Source organism: Quercus robur, chromosome 2, assembly GCF_932294415.1.
Source record: "Quercus robur chromosome 2, dhQueRobu3.1, whole genome shotgun sequence".
NCBI classification, from domain to species: domain Eukaryota; kingdom Viridiplantae; phylum Streptophyta; class Magnoliopsida; order Fagales; family Fagaceae; genus Quercus; species Quercus robur.
The window spans coordinates 92,370,192-92,392,910 of record NC_065535.1 but is presented as its reverse complement, the minus strand read 5'-3'; the positions used below and the strand labels follow the sequence as shown (position 1 = coordinate 92,392,910).

Below are 22,719 nucleotides of genomic sequence, written 5' to 3'. Positions count from 1 at the left end.
TTTTTTTGTTGTTGAGAAGAGATGATAATAATGCACCAACATAATTGTACTTTCTATGATTCGTTTCATATACTACAATTGTCAATTGCATAGAAATCGAAAACAAAAAAGCAGTAGAACGTAGTCCCCTTCCTTAAGTTAAGAAACAAAATAAACTTACTTTCATTTGCCCATCATTATTTTCTAATAGTACCAATAACATCTATGTTCTGCTTCAGAGTCTAACCAAAGGTGCAGTAGAGGGATTCACCATGACTTGTGTTGTTTGTTTAGGAGGAGCTGACATGAAAGTTGTAACAATAGGCTTTATCTTTTCCATAGTCTTGATGAAACCCAAGAACAAAAGTCGATACAAAACAACCATTCCTAGCAATATTGCAAGATCAACCCACTTAGAGTAACCCATTTCCATTTGCAATTTATTTCTCAAAATTTCTTTACCACTAATGTTGGTTGGTCCTCCGGCTTTATCTATAGAAAATGTTAGCTTTTCAAACTCGTTCTTGAACAATCCTTGGTATGCATACTTGTGGAAACTTATGTAGTATAATGGGTATTTCCAAAATGGCTTGAGAAGATCATTTGGATATCTAAAGATTCCACCACCTAACATCATGAGTCCTTGAACTCCAGCACCAGTTATTATACCCATTAAAAGATTGGGCACTATGCTTGCAACAATCATCATTAGGCTCTCAACTAACATCATGCAAGCAAATAATATGGAAGCAAAGAATAGAAAGTGTTCAGCTCCTCTTTGAAGTCCTGAAGGGTAATAAGCTATTGCGCCGGGAATCAGTGAAATCAATAACAGGTATGGAATAGCAGAAAATGAGTTGCTTATGATGAATGCACAAGTGCCATAGTGTCCATTTAATCTTTCTCGATCAAATACCTGGATAAATGGGAGAAAAAGAAAAAGAAAGATAGAATATATTTGAGTATGACATCAATAAATTGTCAATTTTGGTTGAAACCAAGTAGTTAGAAGGGAATCTGTAATGATAATAGATGAGTGATCAACATAAAATTGAACTACTTCCACCTTCCCTCCTCCAAAGTACAGAATTAGTTCTAATGCCCTCCTAATTAAACAATAAAATCAAACATTTAAAAAGAAAGGATTAATTTCTATTTTTTAATGTAAGAAATTATATTTAAAATAAATAAAAAAAACTACATTGTTTGAGATATTTAATGGCATATCAACCTATCAATAAAAAAATCACCTAATGGACATTAAAGAAATGGCTGAATAGAATAAAGTTAAAAATTAAAGGATTAAATTAATTTTAGACAAAAAAAAGCCTAGTCCAAATGCATGTTAAAAGAGGTAAGTAAAATCTATGTGCATAAAAATAGATTAATACTTGCTTCAAAAAAGAAGAAGATCAATACTTAAATGACAAACAAAACAGACCTTCATCTCCTCCACGAAAGAAGGGAATCCACCGATGGTCATGAAAGTTAAGAATGAAGTTATAAACATGATCAGTGAACCTCTCACCTGAAAAACCAAAAAAACAAAAACAAAAAAGTACAACGATTAATTTGGCTCTTGAATTGATCCTGTTTTGCATTATGAATCAAATATTGATTCTTACTTTCTAGCTTTGTAGAATAAGTATAAGAAATATTCAATCTCTATCTCTATCTTACCTGGATTGATGCATAAGCATAACTCGAGCCAACATCATAAAAGACAGTGGCTAGGCCTATAGCTAATGCAACATAAATAGCTAGGCGTAACCAGTAATAGCCTATATCACGGTACATGTTCACAAAAGACCTTCTCGTAAGAACAAGACACTGAGTAACAAACCCAGCATGGTTTCTCTTCTTCTCTAATGCTCCCCAATCCTGAAACCAATGTAAGAATCAATCATTAATTTAGGAAAGATTTATGTAAATTAAATTATAAGATTTTATTGCTTGAATTTCATTACCTGTTTACATATTTCTGATACTTGTCTTCGAACTTGTTGGTAAATTTCAGATGATTTATATGACCTTGTAAGAGAGTTAATTGCTTCCTCTGTTGGAATCCCTCCATCTAAACCTTGCTCAAGATCCTACATTTTTTTTTTTAACAAAAATATTTGTTAGATTTATGAGTTTGTTTTTAAGATTTTGGTAAGAAATTAGGCAAAGTTGAAAAAAGTGTTCTGAGCCTATAATAATAATGGAGATGTCTCCATCTTTTTCACGGTTAAAATTTTATGTTATGAATCCAATAGTGTATGTAGTGTATCGTAATTCAAAATTTTAAATGACATGATACTCAATACATATTTAGATTTAGATTTACAATATTAAATAAAAACCATGAAACAAATCCATTTTAAAAGAAGAAGATCCTTTTTCCTCAGTGAACTAGCCACTTAACATATTCTCCAAAGGGAAAGTCCTATATGACTAAAAATTCTCTTACCTTTCCAAAATCCTTGTTTATGGTTTTAAGGAAGTGATCTGATGGATTTTGGAGATTTGGGCATGGAAAACCATTTGTAGCGAAAAACTGCAATGAATTGAAACTAGGAAAGTTTAGTTACGTATTCCAAACACCAAGTGAACATTCTTCATAAATAAGTTTAGAGACAAAATATTTTTCTTGACTATTAACATAGCGTGTTATGATTAGTGCATAATAAAATTAAAAAGGGTGGACCATGTGAAATTGACATTGCTACATTCATAATATGCCATGTCAATAGTTTTGAAAATAAAAATATTGTGTCTCTAATATCATTCTATGCTTCATAAACATTAGATACCTTACCTCAGTTGCTGTGGAAGCAGGACCAAAGTAGACTGTTCTCCCTGATGACAAAAGGCAAAGATTGTGAAAGATTTGGAAGACCTCACTGCTGGGCTGATGGATGGATGCAATTATAGTCCTTCTAATTCCATCCCTTTTATGAAGGCTAGCAATTCTGCTCATGACATAATATGATGCTGCACTATCAAGTCCACTTGTAGGTTCATCAAGGAAAAGAAGCTTAGGCCGTGTCAAGATCTCTATGCAAATGCTCACTCTTCTCTTTTGTCCACTACTAATGCCTTTGACTCCCGGCCCACCAATTCTCGTGTTCATGGCATCTTCTAAGCCCATTTCTTTTATTGTTATGCCTGCAATCTCCTTCTTCTTTGACTTTGACATGGAGTCTGGCAATTGGAGCTGAGCCGAGTAATACATAGCTTCTTTCACAGTTAAAGTTGTCATCAAAGTATCATCTTGTGTTACATATGCCTAAATTTATGTAAAAATTAAACTACTTAGTATGTTTTAATGGTTAAGAAGAATTTTGTGACAGACTGACAGTTGCTTCATTTAATTCCTCTAGGAATGATATAAATTCTCTTTGACTAGAAATGGAAACAGAGATATATTTTTATCTTTTAATTTGTCTCTTACCGATGTTCCAAAACCCAGTTTCTGTTTAAGGCCATTGATAAGAATTTCCCCTGATTGCCTTGTGTTTGAACCTGATCTCCCTGCCATAAAATACTCCTTATTGGTTCTCATATGCCTAATGGAGTGAAACTCTTTAAAAAATATATTTCAGCTCTCACAGAGAGAGAGAGAGAGAGCCCTTTGTTTTTAATCCCATATCAATATAATGAATTTGGGAGAAGTTAACCGATGTGCTAAAAACATTGGTTTAAACATTTTATAGAAAAGAAAAAAAAACATTTTTTTAAAGATTTTTATTTTTTATAAAAATTGTATCAAAACTTTCTTAAATTGGTTTATTATCGAATGTTTTAAAGACACTCGTTAACCGAACAATGAATTTTGATAAAATTGTAAATGACATCTCATAATAAGATAATACAACTAGAGATGTCCGAAGAGTTTTTGAGATAGACACAAACACATCTTGTCTGCATTATTACCAGATAAGACGTGAAAATAGTCTGAAGGTGTAAAATAATATTATAGTAAAATGAAAATTATGACATAAATATATTTATATATACCTGCTAATGCATCAAGGAGGGTAGACTTGCCACAACCTGAAGGGCCCATTATGGCTAAGAGCTCGCCTGGTTGTGCATAACCAGTCACACCCTCAAGTATTGATTTTCTACCTTCCTTTCCATTTGTAACAGTCACCCACAAATCCTCCCATGTCAAGAAAACACCATTCTCCTTCGGCACCATTGTTCTAACAACGTTTCCACCTCTGATATTGCTTTGCATTGGATTAATGATTTCCGCTTCTAAAAACCTAGCAAGAGTTGTGAAGTTTTTGTATATGTTAATGATTTCTAGTACTATTTAATTGAAGAAGTGCAGCCTTGGGCAATTTCTTAGTGTTTGTGCAGTGGCCAAGCTAGATATTTATATTTGGGGAACATAAAATTAGACGACTAATTTTTTTTTCTCTATAGATATATTAATTATATCCATTCTATTAGTAACGTACATACAATTTAATAATCAATATACAAATTAAATATTTTATACATTAAAATCAAAAAGTGTAATATTTTCTGAATTATCGTTTTTTTTTTTTTTTTAATCTTAAGAATGAGTCAATAGTTCAAAACTTGTTCATGAACCTAGATTTTTCACATTTAATTATCATCGATTAAGTATAATGATTAAAATTAAAAAAATACTAATAATTTAAAGATTTCTAAATAAAAGACAAATAATCATTCAAATTTTAATACATAAATAAAAATCTAATAAACTAGAACCAAATATATGTTATATTATTTTATCTATAAATTAAATGATAAAAAATAATATATTTTAATCAGATACATTTATAACGTTATGATATATTGATTATTTGAAGAACAAATAAACAGATGATAAGAGGATTAATAAAAAAAAAAAAAAACAGATGATAAGAGATGAGAAATTAAAGTCAAATGAAACAAAATGAAAATAAAATGAAAGTACCACACACTTGCTACACAGTACTCACTTGCTTTCGTAGAAATGATTTTGACCACACACGTCTTTGCCCAGCGGAGGAGGATAAGGATTGAGGGTCTGCAATTATTGTTCACATGCAAACATGCTTTATTACATTGTAAAATGACGAAAAACTAGAGGAAAGGAAAGAAAAGAGAGAGACAGACGGAGCAGTAAGAGAATGAGAGTTAAGATGCCTGAGGCTGAGGGAGACAGAGAGAGCGAGAGAGAGAGAGATTCACCCGTGGTGTGTGGCGAATCAAAGCCTCCTTGCAGATATGCTCCTTCAATCTTTCTGCTGCTGTGACACAAGTTACTTCTAGAGAATGTTTTTTTACCTTTTATTTGTAGAGATAATTGACAGAGAAATGTTATACTCATAATATTAATATTTTTATGATATTTTTATAATGATTTTTAAGTGGTGAGTTGTTACTCGATCTAATTTTAATCTACAACTTATATTACTTTTTGGTTTATTTGTAATAGTTAATAATAACATATCAATTAAAATTTGTTGTGAAAATATTGTAAATATAATCGTGTCTGTCTGCAATTATTATTCACGTGCAAACATGTCTGCAATTATTATTCACGTGCAAACATGCTTTATTACATTGTAAAATGACGAAAAAGTAGAGGAAAGAAAAAAGAGAGACAGACGGGGCAGTGAGAGAATGAGAGTTAAGATGCCTGAGAGAGAGAGAGAGAGAGAGAGAGAGAGAGAGAGAGAGAGAGAGAGAGAGAGATTCACCTGTGGTGGGTGGCGAATCAAAGCCTCCTTGCAGCTTTGCTCCTTCAATCTTTCTGACGCTGTGACACAAGTTAGCTCTTGAGTGTTTTTTAACCTTTTATTTGTTGGGTTAGTTGATCTAAAATATGTTCACAACATTTTTATAATATCTTCACAATAAATCTTAAATAATGAGTTGTTATTGAATATAATTTTAATCCATAATTTATATTATTTTTTGACACACTCATAATAGTTAATAATAACATACCGCTTAAAATTTAATATAAAAATGTCGTGTATAAAACATTCCACCAGTCTGTATCTGTAATTTCTAGACACTGAGCTCAGTATTTATGAGCATGTGCTCAGTGACAGACAGCATGAGAGGAATACTTGGAACTGGAAAGACTGCTGATAGAGCTTAGTAGTTAGTACAACAATGATGAGGGTTAAGTCCTATTTATATAAGCATGTGCTTCAAACTTTAAAGGTTCCAATAAAAAAAATGTTGTTTGGATATTACAAATTTTTATGATATAGAATTTACAAATCATCGTGTCATTATTTATAAAAAATAATTTAAATATTTATTTATTATGTAATTAAACTTTATTAATTATATTTATTGTCACATGATAATGTAAGTTTTATGTATAATAGCTTTAACATTTTTCCTAATGAAGAATGGCGATAGAATTTAGTATTTGTCAAGAAATTTGAAATTTAAGTAGTTGGCCCCCCGCCCCCACCCCAGTGTTTGATTATTTAAATCCCCTCCCCCGACCTCACTTTCAAATTTTCATTAAAACAAAAATCCAAAATCCAACCATATTTGACGCATAAAAACAAATGCAAAACCACTTGTAGAACTGCCAATGCCTATCAATATTTAGTTGATAAGATTTGAAATAAAATTGAGGGTTGTCAAATCAAATATCTTTCAATTTCTGGTCGTGGTACTTTAATTAAATGAACCTTGTTCCGATGTATGTTATGAAAACGAGCCTTTTCCTTCAAAAAAGTTAGTCGGCATCTAGATATATAGTATGAATTGTTATTTTTTTTTTGTTTTTGTTTTTGTTTTTGTTTTTTATAGTATGAATTGTTGTTTTCTATGGGGTGATACTAATCAACACAGTCATTGTCATATTAGTTAGGAGCTAATAGCTACTCCCAAAGAGGCTGGGGGTTTATTTTTTTTGAAAGAGGCTGGGGGTTTAGGCATTAAATCAATCAGACATGCTAATTTGGCTATGCTCATGAACCAAGCTTGGAGGCTTAGGAATAACCCAACAACTTTATGAGCTTAAGTGTTAAAAAGCAAATATTTTCCGCATGCCCACATTTTTGACAGCGTAGCAAATTTCAAAGCATCTCATATCGGAAAGTTTTGCATTTGAGTAAATAATTAGGTACTTCTGCAGTATAAGATGGAAAATTGGTGCTGACATGGATAATAAAATAATAATAAAAATTATTTAATTGTCAAATGAAAACAACAAATCCACAAACACAAACTTAAACTAAACCCAAAAAATTCACTATAACCAAATTCTAATTCAAGAAAATGAGGGAAAGAAAAATTCAGACAGTAAATCCAGCCCATCTATAGTAGATCTGAAGAGATTGATGGAGGTAGTGTTTGTTATAGTCAAAGAAGTAGAGCCTGGCGGCTCCATCCCAAGCCACAAGGTTTCGTGACAATGACATGGTGGATGTGGACCACGTCTTTGGTAGAGGAGAAGACTACTGGTTGTTGTGAAGGGGTATCTCATTTTTTTGTTTTTTTGTTTTTTGTTTTATGTTTGCTTTTGGTCATAAACAAAAAATTTGAATGATGACTGCTAGTGGCTTTCTTGCGATGAGATAGTGAGACTGCGGGAAAGAGAGTGATAGAACCTTTAGAAGAAAGAGATTGAATTTGCAAATACGACATTGTGTAGAAAATCTTTGTGGTTTTATGACCATTCAATTTTTTTTTTTTTTATATTCTTTCTCAAAAAAAAAAAATTTGCTTTTATATTTGGTTGGTCTAAGAAGATCGAGAATTAGTGTTGGTCCGAAGGATCCACTGCTTGAAAGTTGAAATAGAATTTGGTTATGTTGAATTTTTTGGGTTGCATTTAAGTTTGTGCTTATGGGTTTGTTGTGTTTAGCCGACAAGAAGATGCAAGAAAGCTACTCATCATTCAAATTTTTTGTTTTATTTTTCTCATGTAGTTTTTTTATTTATTTAAATTTATTCTTAAAATTGCTAACGAGGTTTTCTCAAATAGAAATTAAATAATTATTAATATTATTTTATTATCCATGTCAACATTAAGTATGCCAATTGTGTACATTGTTTGTCATGTAGACATTTTCTATTAGTGAGTTAACAGTAGGTAGTAAGGACCCAATTGATAACAAGTTGAAAATAACATGTACTAAATTGATTGTTATCAAAATATATGGACATAATTGAATATAGTTCAAAAATGTAGGGACTAAAATGATATTTTCGCTAAAAATATTTTGTCCCACTTTTAGTGTTCTAGCTACTTTATAGTTTTGGCAAATGTTAACATGGGTCCCATGTTAAATTGCCCTCTTGACACATTTCACTTACTTTCACTTTTTATTTTCCACCAAATCTTATTTTACTAATATTTTACTATCAATTTTCTTTTACTTTACCAATATCAAACTTAATTTCTTTCCCTTTCCCAATATCAAAGAGGAGAAGAGATGAAGAAATGTCAATGAAGGATTGAGGAATAATTAAACAAGGTACTACTATTGTATTTTATTTGATTCATAGTTATTTTTTAAAAATATGTTATAATTAATATGATGTAAATTTTTATTTTTTATATATGTATATTGTAGCACTAATGGATGGGGATGTAGTTGCAAGTGAGTCTCAACACTCAAGCACTTTGCTCCAAAAAATTGCTTTGACTTAAATGAACCACTTCCCCATCAATTTTTGGAGTATGCCATGTGTTCGAAATAGATCTATCAATGGCATGTAGTGGGGGAGCTTCATTTGTTGCTTTCACGAAATCATAGTTACTGTTTTACTTTAGTTTCTAGGTCTGATAATGGATCTATCAATGGCATGTAGTTTTGATGTTTGAAATGTTTCGTTGGAGGAAGTATCCCATTTCATTCATGGAGCTGTAGCCTCCAATGTTATCGATTTGAAAAGTTCATAATAAAGCTATTTCTAACTTCCTTTTCATTGTAAATTTGTATCAGATTGTCATGATATATATTTAAAATTTAAAATAATGTAATATTGGGTGCATTTTTAAATTTATAATATTTAATCGAAACGATAAAATAGATACATTTAATATGAAGAAGATTGTTTTCCATTGTTTATTATTTTTTGACATCCCTGCATGGCACATGCAGGCTACAACTTATTAGGCAAAATTGAAAATTTAATAAACATCATAAGGCCGTTGCAAGCTTTTTTTTTTTTTTTTTTTTTTTTTAAAAGGAGGTTTTAATTCTTATTGAAAAATAAAAGTCTCATGGTTTAGTACTGATTTGTTATTTTTACTTGTAGCAACTTTATCTAGTATCATGATTGTTTTACGTTATAAACTTCCACACTCTATATAAATGTCTAAAATATGAATATTCTTGAAAAATGTGGATATTAAGTGTTCACATTTTATACACGGTATGTATGGAGGGTGTTCAATAAAAATTAAGCAAATCTTACAAGTCACTGAGCTTATTGAATCAAATATCAAAACGCACTGTAATCACATACCAGCAGACTTTCACTTCCATGATTCGTTTCAAATACTTCAATTGAAAAAAAAAAAAAAAAAAACCAGTAGTTCCCTTCCTTTAATTAATAAACATAGTAAAAGTTACTCGTCCTTTACCCATCACTATTTTCTAAAATACAACCAATAACATCAATGTTCTGCTAGAGTCTCTCCATGTAAAGGTGTAGAAGAGGGATTCACCATGACTTGTGTTGTTTGTTTAGGAGGAGCTGACATGAAAGTTGTAACAACAGGCTTTATCTTTTCCATAGTCTTGATGAAACCCAAGAACAGAAGTCTATAGAAAACAACCATTCCTAGCAATATGGCAAGATCAACCCACTTAGAGTAACCCATTTCCATTTGCAATTTATATCTCAAAATTTCTTTACCACTAATGTTGGTTGGTCCTGCAGCTTCATCTACAGGAAATGTTAGCTTTTCAAACTCGTTCTTGAACAATCCTTGGTATGCATACTTGTGGAAACCTATGTAGTATAATGGGTATCTCCAAAATGGTTTGAGAAGATCATTTGGGTATCAAAAGATTCCACCACCTAACATCATGAGTCCTTGAATTCCAGCACCAGTTATTATACCCATTAAAAGATTAGGTACTATGATTGCAACAATCATCATTGGGCTCTCAACTAACATCATGCAAGCAAATAATATGGAAGCAAAGAATAGAAAGTGTTCAGCTCCTTTTTGAAGTCCTGTAGGGTAATAAGCTATTGCCCCGGGAATCAGTGAAATCAATAACAGGTATGGAACAGCAGAAAATGAGTTGCTTATGATGAATGCACTAGTGCCATAATGTCCATTTAATCTTTCTCGATCAAATACCTGGATAAATGGGAGAAAAAAAAAGATGGAATATATTTGAGTATGACATCAATAAATTGTCAATTTTGGTTAAAACCAAGTAGTTAGAAGGGAATCTGTAGTGACACCAGATGAGTGATCACCATAAAATTGAGCTAATTGCACTTTCCCTCCCCTAAAGTATGAAATTAGTTCTAATGTCCTCCTCAACTATAAAATCAAACATTTTCTATTCACTTAAAATGTAGAGAGTCCATTTTACGGATAAGATTCTATTTTCTTAATCAGACACTATACCAAGTGCCATGTCCTTTAAAATTTTAAAATGTCGTAATATTTGATGTACATGCTTAGATTTGTTCTATTTAATGTAAAACATAAAGTAGATCACTGGGATTCGTTTTGGAGAAAATTTACAAAAATGAGTGTGCGAGTTGTGTTGAGAAAATGGTGAAGAACTTGGTGAATGAGTTGGTCCCCAATTACAAATGGGTGATATGTTGGTGAAAGATTGGTCCATAGATGGAAGGGATTTGAATCTGGTGTAATAATTGCACTGTGCAATAACCATATTGATGCGTGATATAAAAGTTAAAAAAAGAAAAAGCGAAAAAAATGAAAAGCTGAAAAATGTGAATTTTAATTTCTAATCTTAACCATATATTTCAACTAGCACTTCTAGATTTGAAAAAAAGTGATTTTTTTTTTTTAAAAAAAAAATCCTCAACTTCTTAATCCGTTTCACATTGGTCCTTTTATTTTGGACTATAATTTTTTTTTTTTTTTTTTTTGTATTTTTTTCTTCTTGCCTCAATTTGAAAAGAAATGAAAATTTTCTATTTTTTAATGTAAGAAATTATATATATATATATATATATTTGTATATTTTAAAACTACATCATTTGAGATACTTAATGGCATATCACCCTATCAATAAATAAAATATCACCTAAGGCACATTAACGAAATGACTGAATTGTATAAAGTTAAAAGTTAAAGGATTGAATTAATTTTAGACATTAAAAGAAAAAAAAAAAAAAAAGACTAGTCCGAATGCAGGTTAAAAGAGGTAAGTAAAATCTATGTGCATAAAAATAGATTAATACTTGCTTCCCAAAAAAAGAAAAAGAGGATCAATACATAAATGACAAGCAAAACAAACCTTCATGTCCTCCAAGAAAGAAGGGAATCCACCAATGGTCATGAAAGTTAAGAATGAAGTTATAAACATGATCAGTGAACCTCTCACCTAAAAAAAAGAGAAAGTACAAAAAAACATTACAATGATTAATATTGCTTCTTATTTTCTAGCTTTTTAGAATAAGTATAAGGAATATTCAATCTCTCTCTCATACCTTGATTGATCCATAACTAGAGCCAACATCATAAAATACTGTGGCTAGGCCTATAGCTAATGCAACATAAATAGCTAGGCGTAACCAGTAATAGCCTATATCACGGTACATGTTCACAGAAGACCTTCTTGTAAGAACAAGACATTGAATAACAAACCCAGCATGGTTTCTCTTCTTCTCTAATGCTCCATAGTCCTGAAACCAATGTAAGTTTCTGTCATTAATTTTGGAAAGATTTATGTAAATAAATTATAAGACTAATTGTCTGAATTTCATTACCCGTTTACATATTTCCGATACTTGTCTTTGAACTTGTTGGTAAATTTCAGAAGATTTATATGACCTTGTAAGAGAATTAATTGCTTCCTCTGTTGGAATCCCTCCATCTAAACCTTGCTCAAGATCCTACATTTTTAAAAAAACAAAAAAAAAGTGTTAGATTTATAAGGAGTTTGCTTTTAAGATTTGGGTAAGTAATTGCATAAGGCTAAGTTGAAAAAAGTGTTTTGAGCCTATGATAATAATGGAGATGTCTAACAATGTATGGAGTAATACAAAATTTTAAAGGACATGATACGTAATACATATTTAGATTTAAATTTACAAAATATTAAACAAGAACCACGAAACATATTCTCCAATGGGAAAATCCTATGTTCTCTTACCTTTCCAAAATCTTTGTTTATAGTTTTAAGGAAGTGATCAGATGGATTTTGGAGAGTCGGGCAGGGAAAACCATTTGTAATGAAAAACTGCAATGAATTGAAACTAGGTATGTTTAGTTACATATTCCAAACACCATGTTAACATTCTTCATGAATAAGGTTAGAGACACAATATTTTTCTTAACTATTGACATAGCCTATTATGATTGGTGCATAATAAAAAGGGTGGACGGGGTGAAATTAATGTTGCTCCAATTATAATAGGACAAGTCAATAGTTCTGAAAAAGAATAATATTTTGTCTCTAATATCATTTTATTCTTCGTAGACATTAGAAGCATTAGAGAACTTACCTCAGTTGCTGTGTAAGAAGGACCAAAGTAGACTGTTCTCCCAGATGACAAAAGGCAAAGATTGTGAAAGACTTGGAAGACCTCATTGCTGGGCTGATGGATGGATGCAATTATAGTCCTTGTAATTCCATCCCTTTTATGCAGGCTAGCAATTCTGCTCATGACATAATATGATGCTGCACTATCAAGTCCACTTGTTGGTTCGTCAAGGAAAAGAAGCTTGGGGCGTGTCAGGATCTCTATGCAAATGCTTACTCTTCTCTTTTGCCCACTACTAATGCCTTTGGCTCCCGACCCACCAATTCTTGTGTCCATGGCATCTTCTAAGCCCATTTCTTTTATTGTTATGTCTGCAATCTCCTTCTTCTCTGACTTTGACATGGAGTCTGGCAATTGGAGTTGAGCCGAGTAATACATGGCTTCTCTTACAGTTAAAGTCGTCATCAAAGTATCATCTTGTGTTACATAGGCCTAAATATATTTAAAACTTAAACTGATTAGTATATTTTAATGGTTAAGAATTTTGTGACAGTTGCTACATTTAATTCCTTTAGGATTGATATAAATTCTCTTTGATTAATAAAGGAAAAAGAATTATATGTTTATCTTTCAATTTGTCTCTTACCGATGTTCCAAAACCCAGTTTCTGTTTAAGGCCATTGATAAGAATTTCCCCTGATTGCCTTGTGTTTAAACCTGATCTCCCTGCCATAAAATACTCCTTATTGGTTCTCACATGCCTAATGGAGTGAAAGTCTCTAAAAAATATATAATGTACTTATGATATAACTGCTTTACTCTTGTGTGCGCATGCATAATGGACATTATAATTTATTTTCCATGATAAAATAAGTGACAAGAATCTCAGTTGCTAGAAGGAGGAACTTGCAACAGTGTTCAACTATATGTTTTAGTCAATCCAAAAAAAAAATGACATAGCCCTTTGTTTGGTGAGGGTAGTGGGGAGGGGAAATTGAAGGCTTTGAGACACGTATCAACATTCTGATTAGGACTAAATTTGCCCTCGCTTGAAGAATTTGCTATGGTTTACAAGCAAATTGTCTCAGAGATACAACAAAGTCTGAATATCCACAAATAGCAATTCTAAACACTCAAGAACTTCTTATAAGTGTGTTATGCAGAAAAGTAATGAAAGATGCTGGAAATGACTGAACTTGTCATCTAATTATAGATAATGTACGTGAGGTTCAAATAATTATGCATCATGAAAGGATACTAGTTAGGCGTTATACCCTTTCAAAAAACAGTTGAAAATACCATTGACTATATTAGGCACATGAAACCATGTCAAATAGGTCAAGAAAACCCGATAAATTCTGATGAAGAACAAAACAGTTCACTCTCACCAAGCATTCGCTCAACCAAGTGCACTTTCGATTTAGCAAGAACTATTAAGGGAAATTATATGATTTGACATATTTACAACTTTTTTTTTTGTTAAATAATTTAAATTTTTTATTGAGTTGGGATTCTATTAGTTTAATATTTTAGAGGCACTCTTCTAGGTAAATAAAAAATAATAATAATAATGTATAACATTTTTGAAAGTTCGAATTTGTGTGAAAACATAAGAGCTATTTAGACTCCCAAATTAAAGATTATGTCTCGGTTGATTTTACTCTAACTTAAACTAAGTGTGGAATAGAGTAAATGAGAGTGAACAAACAATATAACTACTCTAAACCATATTCATCAAATATCAACAATAAAATGAAAGCTAAAAGAGTAGGGAAGAAGAATGTAAACACAAGATAACATCCCAATGTGTTATCGAAGAGGAAACCGAAGAACTCGGTGAAAAACCTCTCCGCCACCCTTCAAGCGGTGAATTGATCCACTAGAGAATGAATTGAAGTACACGAATAGTAAAAGACCCTCTAAGCCTAATCTATTCCATGTACTTGAGTCCTCCAAGCTCCTGCTACCAACTGACTTGATGAAGTCTTGTCTTCTCTAGCTCTCTCGATCACGCAATTCAGCCCGATTGCATCCACCAAACAAATGGCTTCTTCCAATGCTTCCCAGTAACACCAAAACCTCACTTTACACTCAGGATGAGTGTGGTAAGTGTTTGGGTTATTAACCTCTCAAGGATTTGAATATGGAGAGGTAGGAGTTGAGGAAAACCATAATGGATTCTGTAGAGGATTGTGGGTATGACATTTCTAACTCTCAAGGGTTATGACTAGGATTTTCTTTCTGTAAAACACTCCTCTCAGTATGTGGGTAATGTGGGTATATATAGTGTGGGTAGAGACATGGTGTATCAAATATGACAAAATAATAAAATAGAATGTTTCGCGGGTATCTCGTGGGAATGCCTTACTTGTGAAATACTCTCGAAAACCTATTGTCACCATCTATCATGACTCTTCGCATCCTAGTCATATGCTGAGCACATGGCTTCACTTTGTGGGAAGGTTTCTCGTGAGCTACCCGCGAAAACTCCTTTGATCTTCAATTTGTCTTGAGTCTTCACACTTTCTCTTACACATAACCCATACAATGAAATCTCACATAAAATACAGGGTATATAAGATTGAACAAAATTACAATTAAATTTGGTACGGAATTAAAACTGTAGGGACACGATTATTTAGCGGCCCAAGAATGACGTTAGGCTCATACAAAAAAGATCCCTCACAATATGATTTGTAGAGAGTGGGCTTAAAAGGCTTGTCTTTGATCACGGGGCGATGGTCTGGTCCTGTTTTTAGAGGCATTTATGTAGAAAAAGGAGTTGGATTTGAACATTTAAGCCTTATAGCGTCACATCCTGAGGGGTTGGACTCCTCGGAATTAGTCCGAGGACGATTAAGATCTTCCTCCGGTTATCCGGCGGTGGGTTTCTCTTTTTTATGTGGTGTGCATACATTGTTAAGGGGTTTTCACCCATGGAGTTTTTCTCCTGGAGGTAGAATAGGAGCCCCTGGTCTTTTTTATCCATTGTCTCCAGCCCCCTTATCCAGATTACTTACTTTCTCTTTTATACTCGCTGACGCTCGCTGTCCTTCGTCCACGTGTAGGGTCAACCTTTCCAAGACTGATATTTGTCCCGTCAGTCTAATCCCATAATCACTGGGGATGGTTGATAAAGCCGAAGAATCCGGCTCTGCTGGATGCAGAATCTTATCTGGGAAGGGTAATAAGGGCAGCTTTCCCGAGATATTTTAGGTCTCCTTTCCAGTCTGGTTCTATACCGTTTTTGCCCCTCTTCTCGGTGGAATTTTGGGTCTACCGAGGACTGAACTGTCCTCGGCAACATCTCCGGGCCATTTGGGCTTTATGTTACTGAGCTTGGGCCGTAGCCTTCTTTGGCTTGGGCCTTTTGACTCCCCACGAGCAAGTGGACCTGACCCATAGATTATTGGGCCCCACAATAGCCCCTCAAAACCCTGCTGTCCAACATCATGGTTGGAGAGGGGGGTTTTGGTAATACCGAGCCTTCATTATGGCTTATTTAATTCAACTATTGACTAACGCCGGCGACTCTTCACCTGCCCAGGGAGTGTACCGGTCTACAAGATGTTCCCCTTAATTTGCGCACGATGCGTTTATGCCGTTTGGTTATTCGAAGCGCGTCTTTAATATCTTCCCTTTACGAGACCTCCCAGATTCAACGGTTTTTGATGGCGTGGGGGAATGAAACGGACGTATTTTTGTTTGCAGCTTTCCTTGGAGATCTGAACGCATTAAGTACTCTCCTCTTCGTCCCCTATATAAAGAGAAGAAACAAGAGTTGTTTCTCCCACAGATGAATCCCTTTAATCCCCCCAAAATTTGAAACCCTTAGATTCCTTCCGGAATTTATTTTTACTCTCCGGTTATACCTTAACCTGAAATACACTCACCGTAGTAATAAGCAATGAAAAAATCATTCCCCTCCCAGAAACACCATGTTCTAGCGAAGCTCTAAATGGCTCGGTCAGGGCAAGGATGGCGGAGACTCAAGATTTGTCTCGCCTTCCTTTTAGCCAAAATCCGAAGCAGGGACTCATCACGTCACATTTTCGGCGTAACTGAGCCGAGGAAGCACATCATCAGTACCACCCGCTCTCTCACAAGCATATCTAACACGGCACCAGTGTGTTAGGAGTCAGGACTGGGGCAGGGACTAAATGCCCCTGCTTCTTCTTCTCTTCGTTCACTGGCGCCTCTCTTTGCCTCTCTTTCTTCTTCTTTCCACCACCAGGTCCCTCCTGGTGCTTTTCCTTCTCCCTCTTTTGCTCCTTTCTCTTTCTTTTCATCTCTTCCCTCTTCTTCTCCTCCTTCTTTTACTCATGTCCTCCATCTTCCTCATTCATCTCCTCCATCTTCCTCATTCATCTCCTCTATCCTCTTCTTCCTTCTCCTTCATCTTCTTCTTCCTTCTCCTTCATTTTTTTTTAAGACAGGTCCTTCTCTCAACATGAGCAATACTGAGGCAAAGATTGGAGAGACTTTGAAGACGAGTTTAAGAGACACCCGACTGTTTACTTATCTATATTGCGGATGTTACCGTTGCTTCGGCAATTCACCTTTTGTATAGGCTTGTTTAAGCCCCTCTTTGTACGTTGTAATAATTTTTCATATTAATAAAAATTGTTGTTATTTTACTTTGCATGTTCTATCTCTATGTTTTTACAACTTTGCAAACGTTGCTCGGCATAATAGTATAGCATTTGAATCAATGATAACTAAGGCCAAAATACTTGCTAACAAAAAGATATCATTATAACTTTAATAGAGTGGTTTGACACAGCAATGCCTACCTGTGAATAACGATACTTACCCAAAACAATGCCGAGATTAGAACTGGATGCTCTATGCGGTATAGGAAGTAATCATCCGAAGACATATCACCCGCAAAAATGAACAGCCCCCTTAGGCTACCGAATAGTGGGGCGTCTCGCCATCATCCTAACACTTTTATTGGCCTTAACATTTTATAGTATTTGAGCCGAGGACTTTTCCCATCCGAGTAGTTGGCGTCCCAATAGGCTTGAGTCCGAGGACCATGCAAGGCCTTGGTTCTGTCCAAAACTTGTATTCTCTTTGTAAGTAGTTGGTTTTCCCAGAGGCTTGAGTCCGAGGACCATGCAAGGCCTTGGTTCTGTCCAAAACTTGTATTCTCTTTGTAAGTAGTTGGTTTCCCCAGAGGCTTGAGTCCGAGGACCATGCAAGGCCTTGGTTCTGTCCAAAACTTTTTGGAGTACTTGGTTTCCCCATAGGCTTGAGTCCGAGAACCATGCAAGGCCTTGGTTCTGTCCAAAACTCTTTGGAGTACTTGGTTTCCCCATAGGCTTGAGTCCGAGGACTATGCAAGGCCTTGGTTCTGTCCAAAACTTTTTTGAGTACTTGGTTTCCCCATAGGCTTGAGTCCGAGGACCATGCAAGGCCTTAGTTCTGTCCAAAACTTTTTTGAGTACTTGGTTTCCCCATAGGCTTGAGTCCGAGGACCATGCAAGGCCTTGGTTCTGTCCAAAACTTTTTGAGTTCAGTTTCTCCCTTTCCTCAGGTATTTCACGAGGTGCCGAGCAGGAGGTTGTCCTCGGCAACGGCTATTCCTCGGCGTGGGTCATAATCCTTGGGCCCCCATGTAGAACGGGTCTGGGCCACGAATTCACTAGGCCCACAAATTAAGAGGTATTTCTGTAGTCTTTGGCCACGCGGTACTTTTTGGCGTCCCAGTGTTCGAGGTGCACCTTCCCGAGACTTCTTTAATCCCATGGTTGCAGGTGGCGTTGGAGATTGAGCCGGAGCCATTTTGTCTGTAGCGTTCCTTGGGACGCTGCGTGAATTAAATGCTACCACCTTATCTTTTTAAATAAATAGGAGAGAAAGTTGCTTCACCTGTGTACCAATCCTTCAGTTTCCTCTCAAATCACAACTCTCATATCCAATGCTATTCTCCCTTAGCATAACATGTTTGAGGCGAAGGTTGGGGAGAAAGAACTCTCTCCGCCACAGAGGCGCCGTGTCCTCCTGAGACTCAGAATAGTGAGGTACGGGCAAAGTAAGCATAACTTGAAGAGAATATTCCGCTTCGACAGGGGGGAAAGGGTGTTTCTCTCTCTTTTAGTCAAAATCCGAAGCAGGTTCTGTTCATGCCAGAATTTTGGTGTGTCAGAAGAAAGATTCTCCGCCATCATCGCCTCTGCCCTGTCGCAGGCAAATTTTTGGTGAAGGCTCCTCAACTTCCGGCTCCCTGCACCTTTCCTTCAGCGGTGTGAGGCTCAAGTTGGGTTTCTTTTGCTGCCTGAGTTATGGGCATGTAAAAGCATTGAGGAAGAACAAGGTCTTGGAGCAGTAGCCAACCTCTCCTCTGTGCCACTTCCTCGGCTTTATCTTATTCTCTTGTATCTTTCTTTTTGGTTATGTAGTGAGCTTTGACATAAGCTGATTCCAGCTTTTCATTGTACGCTGTACTATTTCTTTGTTTTAGTAAAAATGGAAATTTATTTACTTGTTTTGAACATTGTTCTTTTGGCAACACCACTTTGTGAATGGGTGTGCTCCATGTGTGTGTTTCTCCTCAGCAATATTTAGAGCAAAAACCCTTGAAACACAATCCAACTAATTCTAATTTACCGACACTACCAGGCATAATAATAACAATTCATAGTAAGTTAAACTTAGGAAACTAACCGAGATAACGGTTGAACGTTCTGTAATAAGTGCGAAAATATTGTCCGAGAACGATAAATTCTAAATAATTCATCCGAGGGGGTGACCGAGCATTGAATGACTTCGATTATGCTTTTGGAAACATGTTGCTCCATTCCGTACTGGTCCTTTTGGTGTTGAGGATCCGAGGGCAAACTAGAGAATCCATGTAGTTCAGGAATTAACCCAATTGTTAATGGAGAGTTTTCCTCGGGGAGATTTTGAGGTCCACGTAACGTAGCTTTTCCTTTTAAGTAGTTGGTTTCCCCAGAGGCTTGGGTCCAAGGACCATGCAAGGCCTTGGTTCTGTCCAAAACTTGTATTCTCTTTGTAAGTAGTTGGTTTCCCTAGAGGCTTGAGTCCGAGGACCATGCAAGGCCTTGGTTCTGTCCAAAACTTGTATTCTCTTTGTAAGTAGTTGGTTTCCCCACAGGCTTGAGTCCGAGGACCATGCAAGACCTTGGTTCTGTCCAAAACTCTTTGGAGTACTTGGTTTCCCCATAGGCTTGAGTCCGAGAACCATGCAAGGCCTTGGTTCTGTCCAAAACTTTTTGGAGTACTTGGTTTCCCCATAGGCTTGAGTCCGAGGACCATGCAAGACCTTGGTTCTGTCCAAAACTTTTTTGAGTACTTAGTTTCCCCATAGGCTTGAGTCCGAGGACCATGCAAGGCCTTGGTTCTGTCCAAAACTTTTTTGAGTACTTGGTTTCCCCATAGGCTTGAGTCCGAGGACCATGCAAGGCCTTGGTTCTGTCCAAAACTTTTTTGAGTACTTGGTTTCCCCATAGGCTTGAGTCTGAGGACCATGCAAGGCCTTGGTTCTGTCCAAAACTTGTATTCTCTTTGTAAGTAGTTGGTTTCCCCAGAGCCTTGAGTCCGAGGACCATGCAAGGCCTTGGTTCTGTCCAAAACTCTTTGGAGTACTTGGTTTCCCCATAGGCTTGAGTCCGAGGACCATGCAAGGCCTTGGTTCTGTCCAAAACTTTTTGGAGTACTTGGTTTCCCCATAGGCTTGAGTCCGAGGACCATGCAAGGCCTTGGTTCTGTCCAAAACTTTTTTGAGTACTTGGTTTCCCCATAGGCTTGAGTCCGAGGACCATGCAAGGCCTTGGTTCTGTCCAAAACTTTTTTTTTTAAGTACTTGGTTTCCCTATAGGCTTGAGTTCGAGGACCATGCAAGGCCTTGGTCCTGTCCAAAACTTTTTTTTTTTTTTTTTGGTGCTTGGTTTCCCCATAGGCTTGAGTCTGAGGACCATGCAAGGCCTTGGTTCTGTCCAAAACTTTTTTGAGTACTTTTTTGTACTTATTTGCTTTTTTGCAGGTCAGCCCCTTGACCATGACGGGGAGAGCTGACTTGGGGTCGGAAGCCCCTAGAGCTGCCCGTGCCGTTGGCGCTACAGGACATAAGCCCCTGCACAAGTTTATGTCGGAATAAGAACTGCATGTCGTTGGAGACGGGGGAAAACCCGCGAATCTCTACTTGCTAGAGAGTTGACTCGAACGCCACCTATGCCAACGCGCAAGCCTCCCCACAGACGGCGCCAATTGTAGGGACACGATTATTTAGCGGCCCAAGAATGACGTTAGGCTCGTACAAAAAAGATCCCTCACAATATGATTTGTAGAGAGTGGGCTTAAAAGGCTTGTCTTTGATCACGAGGCGATGGTCCGGTCCTGTTTTTAGAGGCATTTATGTAGGAAAAGGAGTTGGATTTGAACATTTAAGCCTTATAGTGAGCTTTATTACTTGTCATGGAAGTAATGTTGTTTTACTTGTTGTCTTGTCTACCAAGAAATATATTTAATTCTAAATTTTTATATTTTTAAATTATTAGAAAATGATGAGGTTTTAGATTGAATAGTATATCACATCCAATTGGTACAAAATTTGGCGAACATTTCTAGAACATAGAGAATATATATATATATATTTCAATAGTGAAAATTTTAAAATATTAATCTGATAAAAGTTATTAGAGAGTTTAATATTACTTGGAGTTACTCCAAGTAAAACTTGATCCTAACTCAAAATTTCTCTCTCTCTCTCTCTCTCTCTCTCTCTCTCTATCTCTAAAGAGATAGAGAGGCCCGAAGAGTTTTGGACACACAAACACACACACATATATGACTGTTTCCAGTCCTTCATCCCTCTCTACACCTTTTCTTTTTGACTAATATCTTGTCTGCCTTATCACTAGATAAGACGTGAAAATAGTCTGAAGGTGTAAATAATTTTATAGTAAAGTGAAAAATATGACATATATACCTGCTAATGCATCAAGGAGGGTAGACTTGCCACAACCTGAAGGGCCCATTATGGCTAAGAGCTCGCCTGGTTGTGCATAACCAGTCACACCCTCAAGTATTGATTTACTACCTTCCTTTCCATTTGTAACCGTCACCCACAAATCCTCCCATGTCAAGAAAACACCATTCTCCTCCGGAACCATTGTTCTAACAACGTTTCCACCTCTGTTATTGCTTTGCATTGGATTAATGATTTCCATTTCTAACAACCTAGCAAGAGTAGTTGTGGAGTTGTTGTTATATTCAAGATTTCTAGTATTTGGTTGAAGAAACGATGCCATATATGGCCAACTTCTGTTTTGTGTGATTTCTAGTAGTAAGAGAGCTCACAGCTCAGTATTCATGAGCAAGTGCTTAGTGGCAGGGAGCGTGAGAGAAGGATTTGGAATGGGCAGGACTGCTAAGAGAGCCAAGTACTTAAAGGCAGTGTTGACAGCTGATTGCTCAATTAATTATATCGGTAATTCATGTTGCACACATTGTGTAATTCTCTGCAACAACTGAAATCTTTACTTCAAGTTACAATAAAATCAGTACTTGACAGAACTAATTGGGGCCCGAGGGAGCCCGCCCCCCCCCCCCCCCCCCCCCTCTTAGTCTTAAGGAAAAAAATATATAAATATAAATATATATAAATATATATTTACAATTTTATATTTGGGCCTCCTTTTTCAAGAATGTTGGGTCATTCCCTTACAATTTTACATTAATTTCATTGTAATAGTATTTGCATCAATGGTAAAATGGCATAAATCTCCAAATTTGTCCAACCAGCCCTAAAATACACTCACATCAATTTATGTATCATTGTGCAAAAATACATTTGTGCTACAATAATAGTGTAAATTTACACAATTATATTAGTACCAATGTATTTTTACAAATTTACATAATTACTATAATGCAAATGTATTTTTTTTATAATAATACATAGACTGATATGAGTGTTGTGGGGGATAAAATCTGTCAGCGGATGTTGGGCCGTAGTTCATGTACCAAGCCCAACCACGATAAGAAGAAAGAGGCAGGGGGCGAAGGATATCCCATCCTAACTATGATGGGCCGGGCCTGCTTAGGGGCGTCCGAGGAGGAGTATCTCCTCGGACTCGCCAAGTG

General features: G+C 35.7%; 1 protein-coding gene and 1 pseudogene across 4 annotated transcripts; both read right to left on the bottom strand.

Moving 5' to 3' along the window:
* Positions 1-22: 22 nt before the first annotated feature.
* On the bottom strand, positions 23-5,315 carry LOC126715846 (ABC transporter G family member 1-like). 4 transcript variants are annotated; one of them, XM_050416658.1, is made up of 10 exons: positions 5,173-5,315; positions 4,923-5,008; positions 3,982-4,232; positions 3,416-3,495; positions 2,780-3,250; positions 2,432-2,518; positions 1,947-2,072; positions 1,660-1,860; positions 1,421-1,507; positions 23-895 (listed from the first exon to the last, which is right to left on the bottom strand). In XM_050416658.1, the coding sequence occupies exons 3-10, from the start codon at positions 4,202-4,204 to the stop codon at positions 215-217; spliced, it is 1,956 nt and encodes a 651-aa protein (XP_050272615.1). In that variant the 5' UTR covers positions 4,205-4,232; positions 4,923-5,008; positions 5,173-5,315; the 3' UTR covers positions 23-214. The 4 variants fall into 4 exon arrangements, with proteins under 4 accessions (XP_050272615.1, XP_050272613.1, XP_050272616.1 ...); XM_050416656.1 differs by having other exon boundaries at positions 4,941-5,008; XM_050416659.1 differs by having other exon boundaries at positions 4,941-5,008; positions 5,128-5,260.
* A 4,011-nt stretch (positions 5,316-9,326) lies between these two features.
* On the bottom strand, positions 9,327-21,980 carry LOC126715845 (ABC transporter G family member 1-like; annotated as a pseudogene).
* Between the last annotated feature and the right edge of the window lie 739 nt (positions 21,981-22,719).